This window comes from Streptopelia decaocto (assembly GCF_964273445.1).
Source record: "Streptopelia decaocto genome assembly, chromosome: 5".
Taxonomy (NCBI): Eukaryota; Metazoa; Chordata; class Aves; order Columbiformes; family Columbidae; genus Streptopelia; species Streptopelia decaocto.
The window spans coordinates 33,866,345-33,882,119 of record NC_138659.1 but is presented as its reverse complement, the minus strand read 5'-3'; the positions used below and the strand labels follow the sequence as shown (position 1 = coordinate 33,882,119).

The 15,775-nt window shown below is 44.5% G+C and overlaps 2 protein-coding genes across 3 annotated transcripts; both read right to left on the bottom strand.

The window, feature by feature from the left end:
• Positions 1 to 469: 469 nt before the first annotated feature.
• VPS26A (VPS26 retromer complex component A) lies at positions 470 to 11,969 on the bottom strand. 2 transcript variants are annotated; one of them, XM_082054149.1, is made up of 10 exons: positions 11,889 to 11,969; positions 9,005 to 9,154; positions 7,147 to 7,222; positions 4,610 to 4,766; positions 3,997 to 4,161; positions 3,421 to 3,527; positions 2,354 to 2,422; positions 1,691 to 1,833; positions 756 to 880; positions 470 to 658 (listed from the first exon to the last, which is right to left on the bottom strand). In XM_082054149.1, the coding sequence occupies exons 1-9, from the start codon at positions 11,889 to 11,891 to the stop codon at positions 767 to 769; spliced, it is 984 nt and encodes a 327-aa protein (XP_081910275.1). In that variant the 5' UTR covers positions 11,892 to 11,969; the 3' UTR covers positions 470 to 658; positions 756 to 766. The 2 variants fall into 2 exon arrangements, with proteins under 2 accessions (XP_081910275.1, XP_081910274.1); XM_082054148.1 differs by having other exon boundaries at positions 470 to 880.
• A 457-nt stretch (positions 11,970 to 12,426) lies between these two features.
• Positions 12,427 to 15,067, bottom strand: SRGN (serglycin). Its single transcript, XM_082053803.1, has 3 exons — positions 14,906 to 15,067; positions 12,951 to 13,098; positions 12,427 to 12,781 (listed from the first exon to the last, which is right to left on the bottom strand). The coding sequence occupies exons 1-3, from the start codon at positions 14,994 to 14,996 to the stop codon at positions 12,568 to 12,570; spliced, it is 453 nt and encodes a 150-aa protein (XP_081909929.1). The 5' UTR covers positions 14,997 to 15,067; the 3' UTR covers positions 12,427 to 12,567.
• Positions 15,068 to 15,775: the final 708 nt, after the last annotated feature.

Here is a 15,775-nt window from a genome sequence, read left to right as displayed (position 1 = left end):
TTTATTTCATCAGTAAGAGATAATTACGTTCAAATACTTTACCCAGTGAAGGCGAAACTGTGACAACATCTCTACAGTCACTAGTTCCTGGGCAACAAGCCTCCAGAAGTCACGAGTGACCCCCCCGGGGCAGGGAGGGCAAAGACGCTTCCTAACGTTCTTTGCTACAGACAGATTCAAAGCTTCTTAGAAACCTTGGTAAGGTGTCTGAAGGCTCCACAGTTACCACAGTCACAGTGCATACACATGCAGATTCAGCTAAACCCTGTCCAACATAATTAGAAATCTTAGGACAAATTTACCGTAAACCTCGATTTTTAGTGTGATTTAGTCAACTGTGTCTTACTGTAGTTTCAAAGCAAAACAAATAAGCAACATTGGAAAGAAACATGCAATAAACAACATGAGAGAAGGGAAATGCTTTAGTCTACACTGGATAGGTGATCAGCAAAAATCAAATACACCAGCCTACCATGCATGGAAATAACTAGATTTAAGCTTATGCATATTCAAGTGCATATAACATTATCAAATAAATGTGCAGTATAAAATAGTAGCTTAAGAAAGTTCCAGTGTTTGAGAAAGCACTTTATTTTAATGTATATACATACTTGAATGTTTAACTGAAGAACGCTTTAGTAGTAGGGTAAATGCAGCACTGCAAGATGAAGGAAGACAGTTGTAATGAGAAGTTTGGCCTTTTCCCACAGGCTGCCACCACCTTTAACCTGCTGAAGCATCGCAAAGTTTTTCACCTTACACCAGTTCACATTTCAGGTTGCTCAGCAGACGCTTGTGATTCTGGAGATTCAAATCGCTGGTGAAAGTTTGTTCGTTGTTTCCTCAGCTTCTCAGGAGCTTTTCTCCATAAAATTATTTCCTATTTGAGGAAGCAAACATTTTTGAAACCACCATTTGCAATTAAACCAGTAGTATCAAGAACCATTATCATAAGATCCTAATAGGCAAAGACACTTGAAAAAACATCCCATTACTTTCCATATGTACTGCACTGTTCTTTAAGTAACAGAAAGACTCAAGTAACTGGGTTTACATGTTTAGTCACTACCTGAATGCTTACCTCTATCAGTCCTGAGCGGTCACCTCTTCCTTAACAATCCTACTCCCCACTTTAATGCTATTAAAGCATCCAAGAAATTTTTCTTCCTCCTTTTCTCAAAATCCAAAGCCCACGTATGGTCCACCTTACTTTTGTTTGCCATATTTAATTAGATTAGCTTGTCCATTCTTTACAACAAAAATTCTGCCCTAATCCGCATAGTGTCATTCCAGTGACTCTCCTCACTCTTCCTTTCCTCAGCACACCCTCAACTCCTGTTACATTTTCAGTCAAATGTCTCAGCACTTATTACAATTTTGCAGTTTTGAACCTGGGCGAGGAGGAGAATCTATCTGCAGTGCTTCAAGCCAGCAAGCAAGCAAATGCACCTGTAGGCCACCTTAGCCACAGTGTTGTGTTTGGAGGCTGCTCTGTGGCGATGAGCACCCCATCCTTGCTACAGTAGCATCGGTCATCCCCCTGGCTCCTTTTTGCAAGATAACATTTTCAATGCGCTCAGCAGCAGAAATGCTTAAACCATACAGGAAGCACTGGTGGCTTCTCACACATTGGATATTCAAAGCAGCATGTACAACAGCCCAGGTACTTCTGCAACAAGACTGACCATACCTGCTGTTTGAAGTATCGTCTGTCTTCTTCATCCACAAGCACTAAATTTAAGAAGTACCTCACTGAAAATTTTTTGTTCACATCCCTCATTGTTGGAGTTGGGTCATACCCTGCTAGGAACAGTCTTATAGGAATTGATTCACCTTAAAAAAGAAAGTTTCAATTAGTTCCTTTAAAACTGGATGTCAGTAGTTCAGTTTCAGAAGACATGCAAAATAAAGGCAGCTTCCCCAAACGCTCACTGTGCTCCTTCCTTGGTTAAAAAACCAAACACTGAGCACAGAGGCACATGGGAAGTAAAAGCGGGACCATTTCCTCAGCAGCAGCATGGTAGCCGGGCAGGACAAAAGGATCGGTATCCTGAACTGCCTAGAGCTGGTCTGCACCGGGGAGTCAGGTTTGAACCAGAACAATAAAATCATCAGTCACAGAATTTCCAACAGTAAATAAGAGTAAGAATTATTAGGATCCCAAACAATATGCTCTAAGTCAATAAAAATGTCTGCTTTGAATAAGAAAACCCACTATCATGTCAGCAACCTAAAGAGAGGTGTGGTTTCTGCAAGAAAAAACCTATACAAGTCATCTCTTCTCCTCCAGATTTTTTTAAAATAGAGTTTTAGCTCCAAATTCTTAGTCTTTAAAACAAGTACGGTTATTCACCTTTAACTGGTGCGCCATCCATTATTTCATACTTTGCAATGGTTTCAGTCTCTGTTGTGGTACTGGGTCCTGGTGAAACAAGTTTCCACTGTGAGAACACACACTTCAACCATTTACAAAGCTTTATCACAGCAATTTTTACTCAGCAGCATTTAAATTACACAACACCACAATTTTTGCCTGTGTCTTGCATATAAGTTACACACAGCTAAAGCAAGCAAATCCCTCTCCCTCTTACTCTCTCCTTCCCACACAGACACAGAAGAGGCAGCAGCCAGTGCCTCAAAGGAGCCCTGGGCACGGAGGCTTTAAAAAAGGGACAAGCACGTAGGGTAGGACTTGTGGAACAGTTCTGTCTGCTGGGCCACGATCTTGAAGGGTTATCACTCAGCACAAGAGCCGCCTTTCTCCAGGGCCCAGAATGAAGAAACCAGGGTACCTACTTTAGCCACAAAAGCCACCAATAAAGCTAAGCTTTCTGCCCCTCCTCTGTGCTATGGAGGCTCTCCCACTCTCCACACAAGCCGCTTACTAGCACCCCGGCCGCCAGGAAACAAAGTCACGAGCCACAGCCTCTTCCTGCCTTCCTAGTTCCAGGGTGTACAAGCTGATCTGTAATGATCAAACTGTTTCTGCTTCAAAGTCTCTTGATTTTTGCATCAGTTTCAGTCTGACAGAAAATGACACGTTACTAGAACATGAGAGAAACGTGCTAATCTTTACCAGGCCCACTTCACCAGCTAATCTCTGCAGAGGCATTTGACACCTTTTCTGTTGTTCATTATCTATCAAGGCTGATTGAGCTGCTGCGTATTCATGCTGGAGTTCACATTTGTGAAGCCAGCCTGCCAGTCACAGCCCCAGAACAGTGCTACAGCCTAACAACACTGACTACTAAGTATAATCACCAAAGCACAAAATGCAAATGGTAGTCAAGCACCAGTGAGAAAGAAGCACACAGAGCACCAGTTTAGCCAAAGCTGCAACTATTGACTTCACTCTCCAGGTCTGGATAAGGCTCGACCAGCATACAAGTTGCCATTTCTCTTGGACTTTGTTTCTCTTACCAATTCCAGTTATCTCCTTTTTGATCAGCTGCAACTCCATGTGCTGAATTTTTATTCTCACTAAGAGGAAATAAATTTTTCCAACAATCACATCCTTTAAGTGATACCTTTAAAAGAACAGAATGGGGGTTTTCATTAAAGAATAAACACAACTTTTACACCTTCTTGAATGCAAGTTATACAGGCAGTTACCTTATCTGCCTGTTAATTACTTAGAGCTTACTTTCCCTCTGAGCTAAGCTAAGCCAGACCAGTGCAGTTAGTACCTTTCCATCACTGCGGGACGAGTGAGGGAACTATTACATGAGAATTATACTGAAAAAGCATAAATGCAGCAATCAAGTCTGAAATATTTGCTAGTGACCTTCCTATTAGTACTGAAGGGAGAACAGACAAATGGTCCTCAAAAAAGGCCACTGTGTAATTAATAACTAAACAGCCCAGCACAATAATCATTGAAAATGTTGCTTTACATTTTAAGTCTCAAGATGCAAGGTTGTTCATCAAATATTGCATACTTTACCTTTTTATCCTGAGATATTTACTGGAATGTGTTTTGTTCTAAGTGACACTTACTTTGACTTATTGTATTCAAACTCTATATGAAGACAGTCTTCAATGCCCACTTCCATTTTAATGGAGTTGTTTACATCTGGATATGTAGCAAGCTGGTGAACAATCAGATCGTATTCTTTCACCAAGTCTGACAGCCGTCTCACTATTGTCACTTTTAGAAAATACCTGTGAAGAAAGCCACCAAGTTAGCCATAATTATTCAGAACTGTATAAGTAAAAGCCCTTATGTTCTGAAGTACAGGTATTTTTTGACAGACGAGAGTACATTCTCTTAAAACTAAGGAGGAAAGAATAAGACACCAAAATACAAGACAAAACACACATAAGTAGAAATGTGGGAGTATTTTGTTTGGTTGTGTTTTTCTCTTTTTTTAAAGGAGAGACATGGACTGTCTTCACTTAACTGAACTGAAAGAATGTCATCTATACAAAAACACTGAGTAATCCCAAGTAGAAGGGCTACATTGTACCGTGATCTCAACAACCCAGTCAAGGCTCACTAGCTACTGGCTGTTCCAAGTCTGGTCTGAAATCCAGAAGGAGGAAGGGGCAGCGTAAGGGCTAGATGATGCGTTTTCTGCAGGGGAGGAGAGAAGGATTGAGAGTTACCAACCTCAGTCTGACATTGGCACCAATGTAGGATTCATATGGCTTCTCGACCTGCATGAATTCAAAGTCATAGCGTCTGCTTTGCGTCAGTTCTCCAGGCAAGGCCAGTTCCTTCACTAAGTTGACAAATTCATGGGTATTGCTTTTGTCATTGAAGAGTTCTAAAGTTGAGGAAGTTAAAGGAAAATGTGTCAGTGTTGTTTTGTTAAAAAGATGGTCTCTAATTTGGCAGGAGCAGGTGGACAGGACAACAGAAGCAATTAATTTGACTTGAGTCACACATACTTAAACAAAAGTTTGAACCAGCTTTTCAAAGTCGCCCTGAGTTTCAGCAACCTATAGCAAGCATTCCTAAAGAGCTAACTGCAACAAACACAAGGTGTATTTGAAGCTTCACTATCATGGCATCTTTTCTAATGACATCTACCTAACTGTAACTACTTTTTGCCTTGCGTTCTATGTAATTAGCATTGCCCAATTTTGGCTTCCAGCACTCATTGCTGAAGGGACAAAACCTAAGCAATATCAAGACTGGCTCATTTATGAGAAGCCACTGATCCCAAGTAGCCTCCCACAGGTTAACAACACCTACCAAATGGTTTATTACTACTGCTAGTCTACAATCAAATGGTTTATTACTACTGCTAGTCTACAATCAAATGGTTTATTACTACTGCTGGTCTAAGTCATTCATTTGAAAAGAAGTTCTTAATACACAAGCATAAACGCATCAGTTTCACAGCAATAACTGGTCCCCAGACCAGTATCATTATTATTCATCCCTAGATCTCTGTCATGCAATTGTCACCAATATAGAACTTAAGACAAAAAATCCAAACACTTTAGTATATAGAGTCAAGCTTCTCTACAATGCACAACTGAAAATATCAGCTAAGAACAATAGCAGTAGTTGGTTTTACACAGACTGAAGCTCTCCAGAAGAGAATAAACGAACACGTGAACTCCACAGTTCATCATTGCCAATTTGATAGAAACTGACATTTTCATTAGTAACTGCTTATTTTCTGATATGACTACCAATTATCAAATGTGTACTTTGCTTGCTATAACGAGTGTTGATATAATGCAAAGTTTATGTACTGTTGCATATGCAGTACTTTTCATGCCAATCACGAAGCTGTACTCTGAAGATCAGTCTGAAACGCCTGTGACGCGCAGCTGGAGCAGCCTCCAACGGTGCAGACCGCGCGCCTCACCAAGGTGCTTTTTGTATCACCGTATTAAAACTTAAAAGGAGTCAAGAAAAACTTGACAAGTACAAAAAGCAGTAGCTTAGGCCACTTCTGCACAACCCTGAGCACTGCTAAACCACAGCACAACGGGAGGCCCAAAAACACACAACATTCAGCAAACAGAGAATAAAACTCATGCATCACAGTAGCTAAAGAACAGCCTGTACAGCTATTAGGTGACAACAAACTAAATAGGGCTGACAAGCGTGAGCTCTGTTTCCTCTCTGCCTCTAAATGCCTCATTCCCAGTACACTGCTGCTTTATTCTGAAGTTTGCTTTTACAGCCTCTGTTGATCAAAAGCTTTGTCAGAACACAGTCACACCTGATACATAACAGTTCAGACGCAGGTACCCAAACACATCGACTGATCAGAAATAGGAAATTCGTAAACCAGCAAAGTCAGTTGTATGAGGCTGAAACTTGAAGGATTCCTTCTGAGAGGGACAGTAATGCAAACAGCCCTCTAAAAGAGAAGGAAGGAATTTTAGCAGCAGCCTCAGGGTGCAGAGAGATTACCTCCACTGGCAGAAGAGGTTAGAGGTGATCAAGATTCTTCATCCTTCAAATGTAACTAAATTTGGATACAGTTGTAAGAAAACATTCTTAATGTCAACGCCACATTACCTTACTAAAAAGCACAAAGATCCTCTGAAGTTTCAACACTGTTAACAGTATAAAACCATGTTTTATAAAATAATTCTCCGGTTGATTTTTCTAAGTGTTTTCCTATAGGCTGCCCCATGATTTTTCTATAGTTCTTCTCTTTCAGTGCCAGAACTAAAGACATGAATAAAGAAGTCTGGCACAGTAGGTACGTCTGGTATTTTGGCTTGGAACCTTAAATACAAGGTAGAAAGAGGTAGAAAAAAAATAATCAAGTGCTTTGATTTGCTTTTTACATCAGAGTCATTCATCATTTATAATCAGAGGGGAGACAGCGTTTAAGTTAAAAACGAATAGTGTGAAATACAAGAAGCAGAAACCATGTGTACCATGGCCACAATTGTAGGGGTTCTTAGTGAACCTCTTAACCAGTCTGGGGCAGATGGAATACTCACCATCCCAGTTCTCCCTCACATGTACGTATCTTCCCTCCCAGTGACTTCCTGACCAGCACAAATCAGTACATCACTTGCACTAAAATAAGGAGGATATAATCTTCCTTTGCCACTTGTCATCCACTAACCCAATCAGGTAGCAATGTTTGAGGAAAACCGCTGACAGTCATCAGTGCTGAGTTCCACAAACCACACATACCTAGCACCCCCTTCATAGTGTAAACTCACCAATTTGTCCTACAAATTCAATTCTAATTCCTTGGTGCTCTAGTCTTTTCCCAGGCTGCTTAAAGGAGACGTCCACCTACCAAGGAAAACAAAATAACCACCACAGTTAACATTTTTCAACACTCTCACTCTAATACACCATCTTAGTAAAAAGCAAAACATTATTACATGCCTACAAAAACTGAGACCTCTCCTCAACAGCACTACCTGAGCTTGGATGCAACCAAATTAAACAAGCGATTATGAAATTAAACCATTACCAAGGCCCCACTAAAGCACTTAAGAAAAATTGAATCATCCATGAGACTGAATGTAATAACTAAGCTTGAAACTTTCAAGTCCCAAAATTAAGAATCCAAGGCAGAGCTTAAAGAAAGTTCACACAAGCCAGTAGTGACCCTCTCACCACCTTGGAAGGCACAGAGCTTCAAAGCACCTTCTGGCAGTCACATCTGGAAGCCCAAGAGAGAACTTCCCAGAGACGCGTTCCTTTCAAGCCAGCTGAACTGCAGTCCCTGCCTCACGACAGCTAAGGGTTGGGGTTGGACAAGTCAATGCAAAACAACAGATAATGAAACCTGCCAACAAGATCATCATTTGTGAATTTGATTCTCACAGAAAGACCTCACCTCACAAGAAAAGACTCCATAAGGTTACTTTCTATGGCAGCCTGTATATATTAAGCATATATAATTTCTTCTTACAAGGTAGTGATGACCAGAGAAACTCCTGTACCTTAAAATCCAGTACATCATTGATACCCTAGTAGAAAGCAAATCACTTGAATGATCTATCTTTGTGAAGAAAACGAGAAGGGAGGTAGAGGGAGGTTGTCCAATAAACTTCTGGTCTTCCAGACCTCCTCATCCCACTGTGCTTATGTTGGCCGAAACGCATCAGGCACCCCCAGGGGCTCACTGATACAGCAGGAACTGCTCAGGCCAGTGAACGTACAACAGCTGGTTCCCTCCGTTTCCTGAGTCTCAGGCCCATCTTGTGAGAGTTTCACATCCCTGAAAGGAGCTTTCTAGAAAACCAAGACTGTAGCATAGAAAGATATCTTAAGCGCAGGAAGATGCCCGGTGACAAGAGGTCAGTCAAGATCCAAGTAGCTATTTAGAAGCCAACCTCAGAACCCCATACCAGGATCACATTTTTTTAGAGAAAAAGTGAACCATAACAGAAATACTCCAGTGAGTAAGAATGGCTCCAGTAAAACTAGAATGGTGGCAAGGAGTTCCCAGGTACAATACTGAAAGCAGACAAATCTTTCTGCCAATCTCAACTCCTTTTTTTTTCCAACAAGGAAAACTCTTGTTGACTCGTCAGCCAGTTGAACTTAACATATTGCTCCTCTGATGCCATTCCAGACACCACCCACTTCAGGGCATGAAATGCTAGGCTTAGCTTCAGGGTATGCAGAACAGGTTGGCAGCACCAGCCAAAAATTACTGTTACACGTGTCAGGTTATGGATTTCAGAGTTCAAGGGGAAGCAGGGGGATCCAGTTTGGAATAGTTTTCTCATCAGAAGCAATAACGTGATTCCACACAGTTGCACAAAAAGCTTATGCATAAATACAGAATGGCCAGAAACGAATAAACAGCTACTGTTAAAACATTCAGTTTTATCAGCTGCCTGCATGACTGTAGTTAAAAAGACCATTTACAGGAAAATACTGTTTCCTCTTTGAATCAAATCACAAGCTGAAATTGCAGCTCTCGCTTACATCAGTTTTTCATTTAACTTCCTATAGGCATTAGCTGCTTATATCAGTTTTTCATTTAACTTCATATATGCATTGGCATTCCAGAATCAGTACAGTAATTAATAGTCACTTAAAAAAATATATATATACCTTTCCTGAAACCGATTCTCCATCATAGAAGAGAAAATGCTTTTCTACTTTACCATCTTCTGTTTTGATTTCTGCTGGTTTTCGTGTTTCAGCATCATTAAGAATAACATCAATCTCACAAACAGGACCAAACAGGCCTCCAAGAAAACTCTGGAATAACAAGAATTGGATAAGTTACTACACAGTGGACAGTCCATTTTAAATGTGATATTTACTTGCTGCTGTACACTATACATCTATACATTGGGGAGAAACATTTGTGCTGCCATGAAGTTACAAAGCAATTATGTATTGGAGACCTAAAAAAACAGTGGCAAAAGCCAGTTGTTCATCTAGCATTCCACAGCCCGTAGCTGTCTGAGCAAACGAAGAGAACGCCAGCAGGTTCACAAGGCAGAGGTTCTTCACACAACGTACGTTAGCTACCCAACTGCCAGCAGACAGAGCGCGTGTCACAAGCTTACCTGTAATACTGCTCCAGGCACCAACCCATTATGAGCATTAAATGTTCGTCCTCACCTTACAAGAGCATTCCTGAGGCACCAACTTGTGACCAGAACTAAACAAGAAACTCGGAGAGACCATCCTTTGACCTTGCACAAACATTTCTTATGAGAAGCTGCAAAACACATTAGTGGCTCTATGGAAAACTCAACAAGATTAGTACTAAAGCCCACATTTTTTCCTAAGAATTAGGCACTAATCTGCTTTGATGTACTAAAGCAGACAACACTTCACTAATTCAGTGTGATTTGGATTCTTTTGGGAGAAATTGCACTATGCTCTCAAACAAGAGCATCCACTTCAGCTAGATGAATTTGGTATACATTAAATAGTCATTCTCACTTCACTGATTCAATCTCAAAAATGAGCATGAACATATTTCAAGACATTCTGGGGACCTGAAGTTTGAAAGTGTAGAAGAAAGTTCGATCTGAATGCTACTGCTTTGCCGTAGGAGCATGAAGCGACTTTTCGCTTACCTTACATGTCAAGCAAAGACGTGGTGCAAGCCTGAACTATAAAGCAGCAATTCACACAAGACTAAACTGACTTTGTACCTGTTCGGATAGCAAGCGGCCCTAATTCAGTCCACAAAGATGTATGCAACCATAAGCAAGACCTAGTTGGATCGCGTTTGTATTCTCACAGGAAAGCAGAAGCAGATGAACAACAAGGGGGTCAAATGTAACACCGAACTCTCTTCCAATCTCTGCCAAGCACACACTCGCATTAACTGCCGAAACAAGATTTTATTTTTTAATGACTACAGGGTAGACAGAACCATTCTTGATTTTTTGCTCCTGGGGAAGAGGGACAGAGAAAGAAAAGTGTTTCAACAATCACAAATCTTTAGACTATTCCAAACTGTTGCACAAGTTACTTTTGTGCATGCCCGTATTTTTCCCTTAGAAACTGTACTCTTTTTTCCAGATTAGCCTTATACTCCCCCCTCCCACCTAAGCAAGGAAGCACTTTACCTTTAAGTAAACATTATACAAGGTGCTCACACAGTACCTTTCAAATTGTTTTAAATGATAGTACAGCTTCATAGTCAGACCTAACATTGGTAACACATCACCTCTCAAGATACTACGTACGAATATTTCAACTGTAGCCCTTACAAATTAGCCATGATCTTATCCAGAGAGGACAAGAACATATGGAATAAAGGAATCAACAGCTGGTATCTCCTCCAGTTACTATCGAAGATACTGCTGTGAGGAAACTATGCAAAACAAGAAGTATTTTAAGAAGCCATGGTATGGCTTATTATGTTACAGCTTAAGAAAACGAAGACAGAGAACTAAGGTTTTCAGAAGCTAGCTGAACGCTTGGCTACACTTTTGATTTCATGCAAAAGGCAGACGCTGAAAATTTTGCTACATCAGGACCAAAATCTCCCTGCATTCAGTCCTTACATGTTATAGATCCACTAAAGGGCTTGCAGGACTCCCAGCAGCTGATCCATGGTGCAGAAATCCCAGCCTCAGGTTCACATGGAGCCCTAAAAAGCTTCTGCATGCCTCACAGCCACAGAGACACATGTTAAGGAACGCTTCAGAAACCCAAGTGCATTGATGTAGCCGATTCTTTAAAAGACATGCTTTTTTAGATATAGACATCACAGCACACCGAGTTCTTTGCCCAAGCCAGCCCCGCTCAGCACGAAGCAGCCGCTATTTCACCAGCCCCGAGGGTTCACCACCAACCACTGTCATTTTATGCGCTCCCTCACAGGACTGCTGAAGGGTTTACTGATGTTTCCAGGACTATCCCTTACACTTTCCCCAAAGCCTCTCCAACAGCAGCGGTGTCGGAAAAAATGGAAGCCGAGTTTCACGACTGAACCCCGTATTGGCGGGGGCGCGTCCGCACGGAGGAGCAGCAGGGGAACGTCCCATGTCTTGACCCGTAAACCACATCAGATACCCCAAACCTTTGTTTTTCGCCACCTCGGCCCCTGCAGCTTGGCCAGCCCGCCCCGCCCAGCAGCGCCTCCCGCGGGGCCGCCGCCTCCCTCCGCGGGGCAACCCCACCCGCCGGGGCCGCCGCCAGGCCCGGGCGGCGGGGCAGCAGCGCGGCCGCGTGACGCAGGCCGGGAGGGGTCGGCCGGGCCGACGGGGGGCACCGCGCACTCCACGGCCGGGTCGGGAGCGCGGGAGGGACAACCGGCGGCGCTGGAGGGCAAACCGCGCCCGGCGGGGCGGCTCTCCTTACGCACCGCCCGGAGCCACAGGTGGGAAGGGAGGAAGGGAAGGAGGGAGAAAGGGACAGAAAGAGCGATCGCCCGGGCGAGCCGCCCGCGCGCAGCGGCGGTTGGCGGGTAACGGTTGGCGGGTAACGGCCCGCGGTAACGGCCGCCCCGCGCGCACCCACTCACCATGGTGCGAGCCCCGCCGACTCCCGCCCCGCGCGCCGCCAGCACCAGCCGCCCCAACCCGCGCCCCTGTCATGTGACCTTACAGCCCGCCAGGCCACGCCCCCCCCGCACGTGACCGCTCCCCGCCGCCCGCCCTCTCCATCCCCTCCGAGGGCCGGGCGGGGTCGGGGCTCGGGCGGCGCATGCGCGGTGCGGCGGGAGGGCGCCGCCTAGCGGCCGGGAGCGGCGGGGGCAGCCCCTGACAGGAAATAACGGTCGTTACTGGACGCGTGGCGACATTTGCGCTTTTTCGGGGTCGCAGCGGGGACGCGGTGCGAGGGAGCCTGTACGAGCGGTTTTTACGTCATCAGCTGAGGTTTTTTAATGAGCGAGCGCGTCCCGCCACACAAAGGTTTTTAATTTATTACCGCTGGAGCACAATAATGTCCACACAGGTCAGGCAGGGCCCCCAAAACCTGTTTCCCCCTGACTGGGAAGGCTGCCCCACTCACAGAAATCAAAGGGTGAGTTCAGACCACATTAAGATTTTTAGTGGAAGTAAGATCTTAAGGCAAAGTTTTTATTGATGTGGAGTTGATTTAAAACCGCTTTGTGGCCATCACGTCGGGTCAGGCAGCGGGGAGGAGGTGCGGGAGGCGAGGGAGCAGCTGCCGTCACGAGGAGGCCGCCGTCTCCAGCCCTACAGCAGCAAATCCTCCTCCGTGAGCGTTTGCTTCAGCTCGCTGCCTCGCAGGCCCGCTAGGAAGACGGGCAGCTTCGCCTCAGAGAAGCTATCGCCATTGCCAAGCCCTGACCCAGAAGCTGGCTCTGCTTCCACCACAACGTCAGACCCCGAGCCAGACTCCTCGTCCGAGAGCGGGAATATGTCGCCCAGCTCCTGGTATCTCTTCATCCTGAAATGCAGAGTGGCATCTAGTTTATTCCAGATTTACTATTTTATTGTCTCTTAAGGGAACACACCAAAGCTTCATGTTCCCATGGGTGAGACACAACTGTTGAGACGGGAATACGAGACATTTTGGGTGCTTACATGAATGACGAATGTGCGGCACATGAACTTACAGGGACGGGTCTGCCATGGGAGGAAGGATCCTGTTGGCTCCACCGTTGGGCATATAAAACCAGGGCCCTGTCTCTTCGATGCAGTTAGCCGCCCAGGAGTCGGGTCGGCACCTCACTCTCTTGTACCTTGCCTTCTGCATCGGAGCACCTGATGAAATCAGCCATGCGTTATTTACCAGGACCAGGACATTATTCACCAGGACCTATTAACTTTACGAGCACCCAGCAAAGCTTAAAGGAGTGGAAGACAGTCATTTGTTTGACCTTGATTGCTCAACTACCAAAAAGTAAGTTAACTCTGCAAACATTTTTTAAATAGCCGCTAATATCCCTAAGTAGCATCCCGGCTATCAGGGGTGTCAGGTGCATCTCACACACAGCACTGGGAAGTCCAGGGGAATTAGAAACCCTGAGGGAAACCACCACCTCAGGGCAATGTCGCAGCCGAGCTCATCCCCGGCTCGTGGCACAGCACGTCTCTGGGGAACCCATGGGCTCGGCTACCTGCAGCTCTCCCCAAAGTTGGAACAAGTATCTCAAGCTCCCCTGGGGACAAGCCATTCCAGCGGAGAGCTGGCTCCTGCGCCCTCCTCCTCTCTGCTAGCTCCAGTGAGGGTCAGGGTTGACCTCGCTTTGCCTTTGCCCAGCTCACGTCAGCCCCTCAAGCTTGACGAGATGAGTTTTGGTGGGGAGGTTGGAAGCTCAAGGCGTGCCAAGAGCCGTCTGCCGCATGAGCAGATTCGGGGATTACATAGGTTCTAGGAGCGCATCACCAGAGGAGAGACCGTTCAGGCATCTCCTAGGCACGTCTCGGAGTTACGTAAACCCACAGTTTCAGTTCCGGAGCCCCCCAGATGCCTGATGAGGGTTGTCGCTGAAAAGCAAGTCTTCAAAAAACACCAAAAGGAGAAAATAACGATTGCAAAGGAATGATAAAAATAGTGATGTTTCATCCTTCCTTTTGGCCTCATGTAATTAATTTGTTCTGAAGCCTCCTGGCACGTTCACCCCCTGTTGGCACTTCATCTATTTTTTCTTGGTTTCTTGGGAATATCTTTGTGTAATTACACTTCTGTATTGCCCTATATATTTCCATAATGCACTAGATGGCTTTCAGCTACCTCCTACACTCTTCTGTAAGAGAAAAAAGATCTCGCATGTATCATTTCCTGCTTCTTCTGCAGCATCTTCCTTTTTCATACTTATTTTCTTCTTAGCATATTATTAAGAAGTTTTTAATAATAATAATGGCAACAAAATAAACAACTGCAGCTGAATAATTTACAAATAAACAGTGTATAAAAAGCAGGCCATAGTCCCTCAAGGATCAGCCTCCAAGTGGTAGATACATAACGAAAGCCTGTCGCTGTCATAGCCTTGGTTTGGGGACAAATTATACTCTACATGCTTGAATAACACTTCTCTCTCACAAGAAACAAATCCTCAGGGTACATGTCATCATGAATCAACATTTCCTTTTACTTGTTTTAGTGCTATGTGTTGCAATATTGTACCAAATAAACCGTTTAATTTCCTCATACTTACAACTAGTTTCCTTTCCTGCCTCCCCAAGAAAGTAGACTGTAGTAGTTATGACATGGGAACTGTTACATACTCTGTAACAACATAACTGAATAACAGTATGTAACCGGACCCCTATGAAAGAAACAGTTCAAAAATATATACTGAAATATATCTATTGAAAATATACCCACATACAGCAACTTATTTTATGAAGTCTTTTTCTCATAGTAGCTGGGAAAGGGATGCAGGAATGCTCCACTAGCAAAAAGCACTTTTTCTTACCATTCCCCCTCCAGAAAATGAAATGTTAGCAAAACAGATCTTGTTACCCTTAGAAGAAGGTCAGTTTGAAAAATTTAGAGGCTGCCTACTTGTCCTACACTGCATAGCCCAGAAAGAGGATTACTGAGAGAACAACCGCCTCGTTTTACCTTGTGCTGTGTATCCCACAAAGAGGATTAAACAAATAGCCAGGAAAATCCTCCCATTACATCTGATAAGGAGCTGCATTTTGGCCGGCATCCCCCAGCTCGCCACCAGCTTTCACCACGGCTTCACACTTCAGAAATACAACGGGACGAGGAGATCAACTTTTAGAAAAGGTTTCCAAAACCTCAAACCCAACCCATAACCTGCGTCACGACTTCCTGATTGATGGGAGTGAGACATCTACAGAAAAACCCAGCACTCTGCCCTCCCAGCCTTCATCACTCCAAAAAAAATAATCCCTGCTGCCTTCATCTCCAGTTTTGCTGGAGGAGAAAAGCAAACCTGGGACCATCAGCTCGACGGAAAGTGTGCGTTGTGGGCAGCTTCTGGTCCAGGCCCTCATCCCATCCAGTACCTGTCTGATGCTCAGAGAGCTCCGGGGCATTTGCTGTTTCCTCCAGAGAGAAAAAGCAACACTTTGTGTCTCCCGGCTTTCAGACAACTGGGTTTCGGCATTGGCAGCAGCAGCAGTTTTCCCTGCCTCAAGCCTGTGTCGGTCCGTCAGGAGGGTTGGAAGCCACCTGTTTGAATTCAGTGCAAGTTTCACTGACTGGGAAATAATCTTTTTCCACAAAAGTAAATTATCTGAGGAGTCTCATGTCCCCAGCCCCCGCACCCCACCTCTTTTTTTAAAGGAGGATCTTGGATATTCACAGTAGAAGTAAAAGAAGAATTAAAAAATTAGAGAATAGATCGTGGTAGAAACGAGTCCTCTCCTTTCTGAAGGGGCAGATAGCAGATCTGCTTGGCCCGGACGGCTGATGGGCTCATTGCTGCACAGTGCAGGCGGCCTGGGGAGCGCGGCAAAGGGC